The sequence below is a fragment of the Echeneis naucrates genome, chromosome 24, assembly GCF_900963305.1.
Source record: "Echeneis naucrates chromosome 24, fEcheNa1.1, whole genome shotgun sequence".
NCBI lineage: Eukaryota > Metazoa > Chordata > Actinopteri > Carangiformes > Echeneidae > Echeneis > Echeneis naucrates.
Genome location: NC_042534.1, coordinates 4,372,105 through 4,385,921, shown reverse-complemented (window position 1 = coordinate 4,385,921; position 13,817 = coordinate 4,372,105). Strand labels below are relative to the sequence as shown.

The 13,817-nt window shown below is 41.4% G+C and overlaps 1 protein-coding gene across 5 annotated transcripts in view; it reads left to right on the top strand.

Moving 5' to 3' along the window:
• lama2 (laminin, alpha 2) overlaps positions 1-13,817 on the top strand; it is a 145,565-nt gene that overhangs the window by 107,174 nt on the left and 24,574 nt on the right. For all 5 annotated transcript variants that reach the window (XM_029496079.1, XM_029496077.1, XM_029496081.1 and 2 more), the window contains 10 exons: positions 1,716-1,827; positions 5,491-5,653; positions 8,634-8,712; positions 8,802-8,933; positions 9,604-9,720; positions 10,033-10,193; positions 10,692-10,830; positions 11,921-12,023; positions 12,327-12,443; positions 13,312-13,494. In XM_029496079.1, coding sequence (XP_029351939.1) covers positions 1,716-1,827; positions 5,491-5,653; positions 8,634-8,712; positions 8,802-8,933; positions 9,604-9,720; positions 10,033-10,193; positions 10,692-10,830; positions 11,921-12,023; positions 12,327-12,443; positions 13,312-13,494 — 1,306 coding nt within the window. The remainder of the gene's footprint in view (positions 1-1,715; positions 1,828-5,490; positions 5,654-8,633; positions 8,713-8,801; positions 8,934-9,603; positions 9,721-10,032; positions 10,194-10,691; positions 10,831-11,920; positions 12,024-12,326; positions 12,444-13,311; positions 13,495-13,817) is intronic.

Sequence of the window (13,817 nt, the reverse complement as noted above, 5' to 3'; positions counted from 1 at the left end):
CCTTCTTTTTCGGTCTGTCACATAACGAGATGGAGTAAATGGGGTCTGTGGCGGAGAGCGAGATCACAGTTTAAGGCAAAACTTTTGTACTACCAACAGCAGAGACACAAGTCTAATCACTGCGGCGAGCAGTGGATCACAGAGGCGGCAGCTCCAAAAACATTATAACCAGCTCGACAGTGTGTGATTCACATTAGAGCAGCACAAACCTGAAATAATGAAAGTATTTCCTTCTTCTGAAAAAAGCAGATTTTCATTTTTAAAAGTTTATTCCTATTGCTATGCTTGGTCTCCAGTGCGACCCCCATCATTCTTCCTGTTCACCCTGTTCACAGCTGTTGATTGGTGGAATAGTAGTCGGGTACACACTGTGCGACGCTGGGCTGATCTGGATGAAAGAAGCATGGTGATATCTTTGTTTGCCGCTCGAACATGATGGACCTGTGTTGCACTGAGGATCAAGGATGGGACTCCCATTATTACTGCGTTCTAATTGAAATTCCTGTATTTGGCCCAGAGTGGGGAAAAACAAAAACATTACTACAGTAAACAGGGTGGAGAAGGATAAAAAACTGATCTACTGATCTGAAGTCTACCGGCAGCTGGCTCAGTCTTGTAGCTGTAGGAGGAAATGATGTGCAGTAACTCTCAGGGTGGAGCAGCCTGCTGCTGAGAGAACTCTCCAGATTGGTGAATGAGTCCTGCCGGGGACAAGAGCCAGTCTTCATCACAGATAACAGCTTCGGCATCATCCCCCTCTCACCCACCATCTTCACGGGCATCCCAGCATGCAGCTTGCTTGTGTGGTCTCTTCCTGCCAGATGCTGAGAAGCTGCTCTCCCAGCAGGCTATAGGTGGACCTGCGTATTGAACACCAACCAGCCAATAGGAACGTAACGGGACATAACGCTCACTCTTCACCACAATAACGGTGCTGTAGTGATGGATGGCTTTTATTCTGATAACTCAGCAGGTGTTACCGTTGTACGGTTGACGTACATCAAGCTGCATCTTTTACTTAAGTTCATGATCCATCTCCCCCAGTGGGGCCTTCAGTAAAGTCACAGCCAGTAGGGAGAGGCCTTAACAAGAATATATATATAATATATATATAAAAAAAAAAAAACAAACCCCAGTGTGAGTGCAGGGGGTCTACAAGTGCCAAGTGGAGGAAAATAACACACACATTGGTGCTGTCAACTGTCACCCTTTTAGGGACTAGGGCTCTGACATTTGTTGACAGCGATGCTATCACCCACACCCCGTCATACTCACATACAACAGCCAGAATGATGCGGCATGTTCTTGTCAATTCACAACAATAATTACCTGCTCTTTCTTTCCTCGTCTGTGTAGGTGTGTTAAATTGTGTGTGCTCGGTTGTGTTTTCATGGCTGTCAAAAATTCATACATTCTGCTAAATTCTCGTGGGTTTGTGTGCGTTAATATGTGAGATTGTGTGTCTTGTCAATAATCCATCCATCTGTGTTTCTGTATGTTTAACAGGCACACACACACACACACACATGCAAAAACAAAAACACGATACTATTGATTGCATGAACGTATTGGCGGCATTTTCTGTCATTCTTTTCCAAGTACGCAGCCCTGCATCCCTTTCGTTCCTTTGTTAGAGAGAAGTCAATATCTTCACTTATTCAACATTGCTTAGTATTTCATGGCTTGTGTGTTTTTGTGTGTGGGTGTGTGTGTAGGCCACTAAGGTGTCTGCTGATGGAGAACAGGTTGAAGATGATGCTGACAGGATTCATAAACGAGCTGAGGACCTGGAGCAATTCATCAGGGACACACTGCTGGGAGCTAAAGGTAGCAGAAGCAAACACCATATCCTGCCAACTGGGCTGCCTGGATTTGTCTGTCCTCTCTCTCGCTTGTTTAATCTGTCATTAGAGTGCATTGCTTAATATTACATTATATTAAATGTAGGGGATCCTTGTGGGAAATTTGGGTTATGACATGACATGAGAGGACAATATGATATGCAAGAATATGAAGAGGTGAGCAAAAGGAGCTAATGAAATTAATTTACACTGACAGAAGAGATTGAAAAACACCAATTAAATGAAGATTTAGCATCTTCAGACAGAGTTGAACTTGGTTTGGAGATGAAATACCACAAATCCCAGAAAGTAGACAGTAGCCTGCATTGAATCAGTTCTATCAGGCTTACTGTTAAGGGGAGGAAGGAGGAGGCATCACTGAGGTGAGACAACCAAAACGCCTCTCTGCTTCCTTGTTAGCTTGCTAATGGAAACTTACCTCAAACACAATGGCTTGATGGGCCAGCTGCCACTGCTTTGGGCCTGCTGCTCCGGCAAAGTGTTGCCTGAGCAATAAAGACAAATCCAGCAGGCTGCAGTGCCACTAACCATGGTGATAAAGACTCACCCACCAAGATAATCAGGTGCAATGACGCAGTTTGTTTCATTCTGTCGCGCGACTGTTTTCAAAGTTGGCAGTGCCGGCTGTCCTAGGAGGGCGTGTTGTCAGAAAACACGGAGGAGCTGTGCAATCAAACTAGTGAGGGCAGCGGAAATGGCTTGAAACCATCTCCAAGAAAAAGCTTTGAGTGTACATTCGCTGATTTGGTCAGTCCCCCCCCCCCCCAAAAGCGACTTACAGCCTCGATGCATTAATACCCCACAAGAGTGTTTGCACCATAAAAAGACGCTACATTAGCAATTGGTGCAAAGCGTTCATGAACTAATGACAAAATGTTTCTTTAATCCTGCATTATTTCCCAACATTAATATTATCACCTCCAATGGTGATAAAAAAAAAAATCACACATTTATTTTGTGTGATCAATTTAAAGCTAATATTCTCTCTTCTTTTTGTTCTCTTTCCGTGTGTACTAAAAGAAGCACAGGACCTTCTAGCAGCAGTAATGACGTCATAGATGCTGAAACACTCAGGTGGTAATACTCTCTGGAGGTGACCTCGATATACTGGAATTTAATGCAGTTTGATGAAACCTTTTTTTAGCATTAACTTTTTATTTTCTCTTTTTGCTTTTGTCTTTTGGTTGCACTCCAGACCTCCAATATTAGATGCGTAACCATTGCTCCAGTTTTTAATGGTCTCCTACAGCAGGATATTTAGTTCCCACTGGTGTAAAGCGTTCTGCGAGTCGGATCTTTGCGGCGCGCCCAGATGGTTGGCTCTGTTAGTGGTGGCCTCATACAGAGGGCCTATTTCTCTCTTTCTCTGCATGTATAACTAGCATGTAGTTGTTAAGTTCAGCTTAAGTATCCTTTCTCGTCAGTTTCTGCTTGGCCAGGTTTGTGTTTTTTCCTTGCTTTTCTGAAAAGGGTGTGACTTTGTTTCCAGGCCATCGCGGTCCTTCCATGTGGGAACTAAAGCTTTGACTCATGCTGTCTTTGCTCGTACCTTTTTGCACCATTTTTCAGGAGCGCCACTTTGGAGGTCACGCTGACCAATTGTGCCGGGGTTGGTCAAGCTTCTCTTTATTTGCCGCTATCACTCAAAATCCACTTCCGTGTCCCATTGCGGAGCTTTCATTTGTAGAAGAATTCTGCATCCTCAATAGCATGCACGCACAAAACCTTTCTGTTGTGCAGAAGTTTTTTCTTTTGTTGTCGTATTTTCTTTACGATGCTGAAAAGTGGGCTTTGAGTCTGAGGTTGCCATGGACAAAACACCTGAACATTCTCAGAGAAGCTGAAGGAGTCCAGATAATACTGCTGAAAATCCATTACCCCTGGAGATGTAGTCAACTCTTCATCTCGGCTTTCGCTCTTGTCTAAATGTCATTTTTCTCTATCTGCCAATTTCATCTTGCAATTGGACTCATCATTTAGAAATGTACTTTTAAGTAACTCTCCCTCCTCCACATTGATGTTTTTTTTTTTTCTTTTTAAAGCAAATGTGCTCTATGCAAAACTGTGCTGTTCAAATAATCTGTTATTTTGATTACCATTATGAATTTTTGATGACTTCTGGGATGGAAAGAAAGTTACCAAAACGTCACGTTCTGACTGGCTGTGATGAAACTGTCCTCATCTTGTTGTTGCTCCTAACTCTCTGGCCCGTTGCCTAATCGCAATGTGAATATTGTGTGTGTGAGTGTTTCTGAGAGAGAGAGAGAGAGAGAGAGAGAGAGAGAGAGAGGCTGAGAGTGTGTCATGGCTCACTGGATGATTGAGAGTAGCAATTAGAGACTTAATTAGTGGATATCACACTCACACACACCACGTACACACACACTGATGCAGATGTGCACACATTCATACAACTGTGCACACACACACATACGCACACACATAATGAGGCAAGAAAATACTGTACCCATTTTTTGTCAGTGTGTGTGCGTCTGTGTTTACTAAATACTATAATATGATTCCATCCACGTTTTAAGTGTTTAATTGGCTTTTAAATCCCACTATGTAATTATATGGCTGAGACACACACATACGCACTCTCACTCTCACACAGTCTTTACAGGTTCATAGACACACACACACACACACGCAGTACAGCTGTTCATTAGCATGATGGCTTCAGTTCTTTCTTGGCTGAAGTCACATCATGTTTACATTTCAAATTAGAAGAAATGCTGCATTGCCACAACGACGCACACACACACACAGACAGATCAGCCCACACACTTCTAATCAAACAATCTCACACACACAGATTTTACTGTGTAAGTTTCAACGTGCTTTAATCATAACAGGTTTACATTTGAAATGAGAAGAACACACCATCACTGCAGACACACAACATACACACAGATCTTTGTATTTCTGTATGTGGAAAGACGCAACAGACACGTTTCCCTGCTCTGTTTGGCTGGCTCTTTCTCAGACAAATAGTTAGACACACACACACACACATTTTTGTTTCAGCAGTTTGAGTATTACTCAAATGAGCCTTGGAGTGTTAAACAGTAGTTTCATCATTGATTGGTTTGAGTTTTCGCTGCCTTTAATTTGATAAAAACAGAGCAACCACCAAGTCTGCCAAATTCACTGACTTTGAATGGTGTTAAACAGATTGTGTGCGTGCCTGACTCGCAGCACGAGTGAAGATCAAATGGTGGGATTTTGTGTTTCTTTCTGTTTGAGCCATAAAAAGCAGATGAAATACATACAGTGGCTTCAGAAAGTAGTCGCTCCACTACACTTTTTAATGGCACGTGAAAACAAAACAGTGATTGTTTGACTGTTGGCTTTTTTACCTCACATGTAAACCAACAACTTGGCTGTGCTTCTCACAACCTTCAACTGACCCCAGAAGCCAAAAACTCAATCAATGAGGCAAATTATACATAACAAACACCTAATATCATCTGAAAGTAGAGCTAAGACAGTGGACCCGTCCATACATTCTTTGAGTTTATGAGTATTAACTCGATTTTGAGGGAAAAACTGTTTCCTTTCTTGAATTAAACAGAATCTGTCCACCTTCAGTATCTCGTCAGCAGTCTCTCTGTGCATCTGTGTCCAGATCTCCAGTCTAAGGCCGCTGAGCTGAACCAGACTCTCACACGGAGAGATGGAACTCCAGACAAAAGCCTGAAGGATATGAAGGAGGAGATCCAGGCCATGCTGGCGGAGATGAGGAGACGACAGCTGGGAGGGAAGAAGAGCATCGCTGATGAGGAGATGGAGTATGGACGCACATGAACACACACACTCTTTCTCTCTCCTTCACACACACACACACACATGGACAGGTGGGTCTCTCCAACCTCCATCTGCGCATAACAAAAATTGATTTTTAGAAAAGGTGAACTGACCAGGCTTTCTCTTGGACTCACTATCGATTGCAGACAGAAGCGCCAGCCACTCTTTTATATTTTATTTTATTTTATTTTCTTCCACTCATAACTTGATGCTCGAGATTTCAGTTTGCATGTCTAAGATTGTTTTTGTTCCTTCTGGGACACGTTTCTGCGCCTTCATCTGGAAACAACCGTATAAAGCTTCAGCTAAAAAAATCTTTTAAGAGAACGCAGCATTGTAAAATGGACAAATGACAAGCTGAAACCAACGGGGTGGAAATTCTGTCTCCCCCTTCTGGCAGCGAAAGTAACGACACAAAAATATCCGCAGTTCAACCATCCATTATGAAGGTAGATTAACAGATCCAGAGCTGATTTTAAATGTCTTACTAAGACCAACCCATCCCTGTCTGCGCTTAGTCTCTGCTCTTCTTTCTGTATCCTTACCCTTGATCGCCCTCTTTTTTTAGACTTTTTTCATCTACTTTTTATTTTTTGTTTGTTTTTTTTAAGATCTCTGGAGCATCACAAAATTTTTCTTTGATTCTACCTCCATAGGCTTCGCCATACTTTTAGCTCCTTTTTTTGCTCAATGGCAAAGCAGCCATTGCTGTTTGATGCATTATTCTCAGCACCCCCTCAATTATGCATAACTGTGAGCTTAAAAAAAAAAATTAAATGGGTGAGTTATATAAAGATTTGCCCCTTGTTCACTTGTCATGATGGAGGTAATTAGCTATAGAAAACAAAGCTGAAGTTCACAGCACATCTGTGTTTTCTCAGCTGCGTAGGTTGAATCATCCAAATTGATTCATTCTTTTATTCTCCCTCTTCCTCTTCCCTCTTAATTCCTTTCATTTGTCACTCTTTCTTCTTGTTGACATGGGAAACGTCAGTAAACACTCCAATGCACAGACATCTGATTGCTACATATCCTAAAGCCATGGCTTTTTTTTTGCTGATGTATCTCACTTTGCTGCACTCACTGTCTTTGTCTCTCTCCGGGCGTTTAATAAAATTAGTAATCTACTCTCTGTCTGCCTGAATGTCTCTCTCAGTGGTTAAGTGTTGACAAGGTGGTGAGTTGATTAAAAGTTTTGCCAAAGGGGCAGGAAGGGAGAGACGTAAAGATATTAAGAACACATTGTGAGATGGAAGGTCACAGTGAAAGAAGGGAATAACAGACGGACGGCCAGAGAGTAGTGGGGTTGGGGGGGGGGGGGGGGGAGGAGCACGCTGAGAAATTGCCACTGTAGCTCAATGACTAATCTGTCAGTCTGCCGTTGATTATTTGACTGAACCCTGAGGGGGGATCTCAACCAGGGCGTCAGAGAAAAACACAAATGTTGAAGGGCTGTTTCATACTTTTCGTTTGGTCACATGCTGCAAATGTGACTTCATGTGATGTTACGTACCGTACAGTTGTACCAGTCAGCTGGATAATGTCAAGACATCCCTCATTTGTTTTTGTTTTCCTTCTCTGAGTTATATTATGTTGAGTTCTTGCTATTCCCCACTGGGTTCATTAAAGTTTCATCAAATCTAATCATTACGTTGCATATTTCCCCCAGAACTGTGTGAGTTTGTCCTCTGAGTGATGTCAACTGGAGGACACTAGATCCATGTTGTCTTAAGTCTTAATTAATGCCGAAGGTGGAAAACAAGGCTCATTAATGGACACTGTGGTACACATGATTATTAAACAGTTTTAAATACGTCCAAAGTGAGAAGACCTTCTGGAAATTGAAGTCAATGCACAGAATAATGAGAAAAATATCCATGAACCAAAGGCTGCATTGCAATGTTGATGGATGGATCAAATAAGGGGAACACTGGTCCACGATTTTTAACTCTGGCATGCTGTGCTGTCTGCTGCAGCACATGTTTATGCCACATCTACAGCGGCAACGTACTCGAGGGCTAAGTTACATTATTGAAGACAACATGTCGACGTAACACACCAGCGTTCATAGGTAGTTTTGAAAAGTCGTGTTGAAAGGCAGGGTGAAAAGCTTTGCTCGAATAAGAGGAGTGAGGCTTCATAATCGCTGAAATACATTTCCCCTTTTTGGCAAGTTGGCCACAGACGTTTCCAGAAATAGCTGGATGCAATCTGACTTCATAAGGGTGTGTGTGTGTGTGTGTGTGTGTGTTTGGACCGTATGTCCAGTTTTACTGGCTCCTCAGGCCATCGGTGCTCTGCTCATTATTATTTTGCTATCCATCATCCACCTGGAGAATCGTTTCCTACCTTCCCTGACACGTGCAAAGCTTTGAAAAGATAAGGTCAAAGCATGGACGCTAATTATTAACAATGTAATCCAATAGTCTAATCCATTTCATGTTAATTAACTGAGCAGACTGCAGTTGGTGGTGAGAAGGGCACAGCAAGGTTTTATTGTGCCTATTTTGTTAATGCCTCGTGCCCTGTGCTGCCCGTGATGCAGAATTTCCACCACAGAATAACTTAATCTGGCACACACACTGATAAAGCTCCTGTATCTCGTCTGGTGCTGTTAGTAAAGCAGCACACGTTTCCTCACCTGCACCGTCCCATCACATGCAAACGTGCACGCACTGGTTTGCCGATATTTGAAATGTTTTTCTCTGACATGGTTTAATCTAACTCAGCCTGAGGGGTCAATAGAGGATAGCCAGCAATTTCATTCTTGAATTTCAACATATCGTATGGAGTGATTATTGTCTCTGCACTAGTGGAAGCTCTGTCACGCATCGCAGTACCTTTCCTTTCCACTTCTGTTTTTCCAGGAAATGTTACATTCATACACACTAACTTCCTCCCCAGTTCAGACATGAATACTGCGAAATGGCTAAAATATATATATTTCCTTCTCCTTTTCTCTAGACTCGCAGAAGAGTTGTATCAAAAAGTCAAAAGATTGTTTGGCAATCCCCATCAGTCCACAGAAGACCTGAAAGCAGAGGTAATTACAGCTTCTAATCTTTCCTCTTTTGTCTTCGGCGTTCCTAAATTAATAAAATTCACTTTATGCTTCCCCACCTGCCTCCCCAGATAAAAGGGAAGCTGTCCGACCATGAGGGGAAGCTCCGGGAGGCCGGGGATCTGCTCCACTCTGCCCAGGGAAAGACGAGACAGGCTGGCCTGCTGGCTGAACAAAACCATGCCAACCTGACAGCTCTGGAGGTAAAAGCACAGGCCTGCATACAGAACATACATGCTGAGCTACTATATACTGTATATATATATATATATATCACATTTCTTTACTGTGACGAGCCAGGAATGTTTTTTTTCTTTTTGCTCTTCCTAAGTTTACATGGAAGCTCAGAAAACTCTTCTAACCTAACCCAAACTTCTGTAGGTGAAAATATTCTCAAAACAAAATATCCAATTGCCAATTCAATTCAAATGTTTTCTCTGATTCACACAACCGTAACGGTGTTGTCCTGAAGTTTGAGAATGTGGGACAAGCTTTTGAGTAAAAGAACAAAAGGCCACAAGTGGTGTAAGTAATCAAACATAGCCATAGTTGAAGAGCTGCTGCACTCACGTGTGACATACTCTACTTAATCAGCTTATGCATGTAATGCATCCTCGGCTTTTAAGTGATATCCCTGCTCACACATACTGTAGTCGGTATTTCATCATTCCCACCTTCAAAATTAGCATTTACGTGTATGTTGTGGTGTTTTTTTTCTTCCCTTTCAGTGTCACCCTTGTAATCAATTTGAAAGTTTTTCTTAACTGTGACAGTTATGTCTTGTCGTTTAACCAAATGAGGAGCTGAGACATCTTGAAATTAGTCAACAGTCATTGCTAATAAAAGCTGATCATTAGATGTGTTTTCTTCCAGAGGAAGCGCTCTGCAGTCAGTGAGGTGAAACAGGAAACCCAGGAGGTCCTCGGAGAAGGAGAACGTCTGTTGGGTGAAGCAAACCAGCTTTCTGACAACATTAACAAAGAGATAGAGGTACTAAGGTCCACCAAGCTGAAACCTCAGATAGGACACCTCTTAGTAACCTCCTTATGATTCTGTGGTCAGCTTGTGTCTTTAGGCATCAGGAAAGAGGAAGAATAACGGTTTCAATTTAGTCTCTTGGCTTTCTTCTGTGTTTAATTAAGTTGATATAATTGACAAAATTAAAGCTATTATCACAAATGCTAACAAAACAGTGATTTGAATGGGTTAGCCCTTTTTTTTTTTTTTTTTTCCCCCAATCTCAGCTCTGCAGCACCCAAGCAAAGTGAGCAGAGCCCCCGTTTTTTGTGTTTCCATCTGCAGGACTTGGAGGAGATGCAGAGAGAGCTGGATCCCCTTCATGAGCAGCTCAGTTATAAAGTCGGTCACCTCACCAGTGGTTTAAGTCACAGTTTGGCTAATCGTGTGCACGATGCAGAGACGCACGCCCATCAGCTGAATGGCTCTGCTGCCATTTTGGATGGGTAAATATAACCACATTAACAGCATCTGTTTATATTCACGGGAAGGTTAAACATGCATGGACATAGATACAATAGCAGATGATTTACAGGCAGTTCATCCTTTATCATTTTGATCATCACTTCCAAAACTGATTGGACCATTTCTTAAAAAAAAAAAAAAAAACACGCAATCGCATTAAATCGACTCAAACTCTGACTGTTTGAGAAAAATATTTTAAGGCAAGGATAAAATGATGAAAAGGATTGTTATTGCTTCCCTGGAATCACTCTAGTGGTTTTCTGTCACTGCAGAAAACTCAGAGAGCAACATAATGAGCACTGAGTTTAGTATAAGGTTATGGTGGTGACTGTTGTTGTCACAGGAGTGTCCTGAATCCAGGATTTTATCAAGGCAAAATAACAAGTTGACCTCTGTTTCTCTATTTTTTTCTTTTTTAATTTAATTTATTATTATTATATATATATATTTTTTTTTTTGTCCTTCCCCACTCCTCGCAGTATTTTGGCTGAAGCTAGAAATCTCTCCTTCAACGCAACAGCTGCCTTCAAGGCCTACAGTAATATTAAAGCAAATGTTGATTCAGCAGAGAAGGAAGCGAAGGCAGCCAAACAGAGGGCAAATGAGGCACTGGCACTGGTAAGAGGACACACACGCATGCAACTGCATTCACAGGAAGTCTTTCTTGCCTCTATTCTGATATGAAAAAAGTATTGCATTGCTTTCGCTCATTCATCTTGTGATGCATTAAGTCTTATTTAATACTTTTTTTTTTTGTTATTTAGCCAAAAAAGCTGAAATCTACACTCTTCTTTATGCTGTATGCAAAATAGTCACTTCCAGGTGCTGCATTCAAAATGTAAATATCAACTATACTTGCTATCCGGACCAAAACGTGTAGTGTCAGCACAAGAAGTGTGTGTGTTTGTGTATATCTCGCATGCGGTAACAGTAATGTAAGCTTGTGCTCTCCATTAGTCATGGCTGAGAGATCAAAGCTCTTCTCTGTCCTCTCTCTTTCCTTCATTTTTCACCTTTCCCTGTTTCATTATCAAAACCACACACACACACACCTGAAATCTCCCTTTACCTTCTTCTTTCCTGCTTTTATTTCGTAATTTATTCATTTTCTTCGCTTCTTTCCACCTCTTTTTTCTTGTCCTCGTTTCACACTTTGCTTTCTTTTCTTTTCTTTTTTTTTTGGGGGGGGGGGGTTCATTCTCCATTCCTTTGCTTTTGTCTTGGTTACATTCCTCCTCTTTGATTTTCTTTTCCGCTTTATCCTGTAATAGTGTGTTTGCCTCCTAGTTCTTCTACATTTTTTTTCTTGTGTGCGCCCCTCCGTTTATTTGTTCTTCTCTCTGCCCGTGTTACCGTTTTCTTTTTCTTCTTTCTTTTTCTTTCTTCCTGTGGCAAAAAAGATGTAAAGGGCAGAAGCAGAAAGGGCTAAAAAAAAAAAAAAGAGAGAAAAAGGGAGGCAGTGAGAACAGAAGTATTAACAAATAAGGGGGTTGAGGGTGAAGAATGAATGTGAGGGAAAGTATAGTCTGCACTTAGAAATGCAAAGTAGTCTTGCTTTGATCTTACAAAAAGATTGTATGCAGATTACTGCAACTTTTTTGTCATAAATAATATTATTAATTTAAATTAGTCTCGGAAGTGTTTTTTTTTTTTTTTTTTTTAAGTCAGGTGTTCCGCTGTTGCTCTATTTGTATGTGTGTGTGTTTAGGCTTTGGGTGAAGAGGTCCCGATAAAGGAAGCAGCTTATGGTGCCCTTCAGAAGAGCCACAGACTCCTGAACCAAGCTAAGCAAATGCAAAATGATGTTAAAGGTATCTATGAATGTGTGTATATATATTCTTATTTCTAATGCATATGAAGCAGGCAACAGATGATGTGAGTGGACTGCTAACTGTTGTGGAAGGAGCTTCGATCGATGAATGGATCGCAGTAGTAATATAGAAATAATCATATATACAATAGAAACAAGGAATGAGTTTTGTTCATCAGCTGTCACTTTTCATCTGTCTGCCTCGCTGTCAGTCACTCCTCCTCGTCAAGAGGGAGAAGGAAGTGATTTTATAAGCAGGATTCGAATCAAACGATCTCTTGTCATTCACTTTGTGTGTACGCAGAGAATGCTGATAGCGTGGCCGGACTGAAGGGCCGAGTTAAAGCAGCAAGAGACAAAACCAAAGACCTGCTCAAAGCCGTCAACGGAACCATGGCAACGCTCAACGCAATCCCCAACGGTGAGACTTCAAGAAAACAAAAAAACGGTGAATGTGGGAGAGTGAGCTGAGGTTTGTGTGGTGGTGTGTGTGTGTGTGTGTGTGTGTGTGTGTGTGTTGGGCGTAGAGAGATAAAGAGCGAGTGGATCAATATCAGCGTGTGGATAGAGGTCAGCCGCTCTGGTAAACTCAACTTGACACATGTCAATACTCGGATACACACAGACGCACACAAACGCACTGCAGCGATTGTGAGATGCTAGAAGCAAAGTGATACGCATGGTTGCGTTTGGAAAACATGCAGAAAAAAAGTCAAAGTAACTTTTACAAATTGTAAATTAACACGGCAGTTATAATCACAGTGAGTGGGTAGACTCACTGGAGACCATAAAAATATCAGTGTGATTTTCAAAACATTCAGTCAAACCGATAACACAGTGAGCTGTCTGATCAAGGAGGACGTCCATCTGGAAGTACACACTAGTTCCACTTGTTTACGGTTTCAGTTTAACCCCTAAATTCTAAAATCAAAACAAGTTTGACGTTCACGTCTTCCCAAGAAATGAATGCAGTCTAGCGTTATGATTAAATGGCAACATCTTACCCTAATGAAATCATTTTTATCTGGGAATGTGAAGTCACATTGTCCTCATCATGGTCCCAACTTGTTTTAGACTTTTCAAGCTGTGAGTAGCAGCTCTGTTTCACTTTTCCATCGAGGAAATATTCCCTAAAAGAGTAAAAGGTATCTTTTACTGATATCAGTATCAATGAATAAAAATGACAGTATTGTATCACATAAAGATGCAACACAACTTTGTTTTTATTTTTATTTATTTATTTATTTATTTATTTATTTATTTATTATGATGTTCTTTTTGGTTGACAGACACGGCGGCTCGGCTAGCAGCCACAAAGGCCGTGGCAGCTGACGCGAATGCCACAGCCATCGACGTCCTCGAGCGCCTTGGAGATCTGAATTTGCGGCTCCGTGGCCTGCAGAGCAACTACAGTGAGCTGGAGGACACCGTGAACGCAGCCAATCAGATGATCCAGGACCCCGAGAAAAACAGTAAAGCTTAGTCTCGTGATTAAACAGTGATTATTTCTATCAACAAGAATGAAAAACAAAATCTAGAAATGTAATCAGTACATTTTTTTTTCCTGCCTGTTTGTCACTAATCTGCAATTTGAAATTATCTCATGGAGTATTTGCCACGTGAAAGAAACCTCATGACTGCACATTTAAATGCAGATGACACTCGAAAAAAGAAAGAAACAACCAGATTATTAAGGAAGTCTTAATTTCAATCTGTTTTCAATCTAATCCTTAACCTGTAAAGAAGCCGGTTTCACCTTAATTCTTTTTTATTTTCTCAGACACGTAAATTAGTA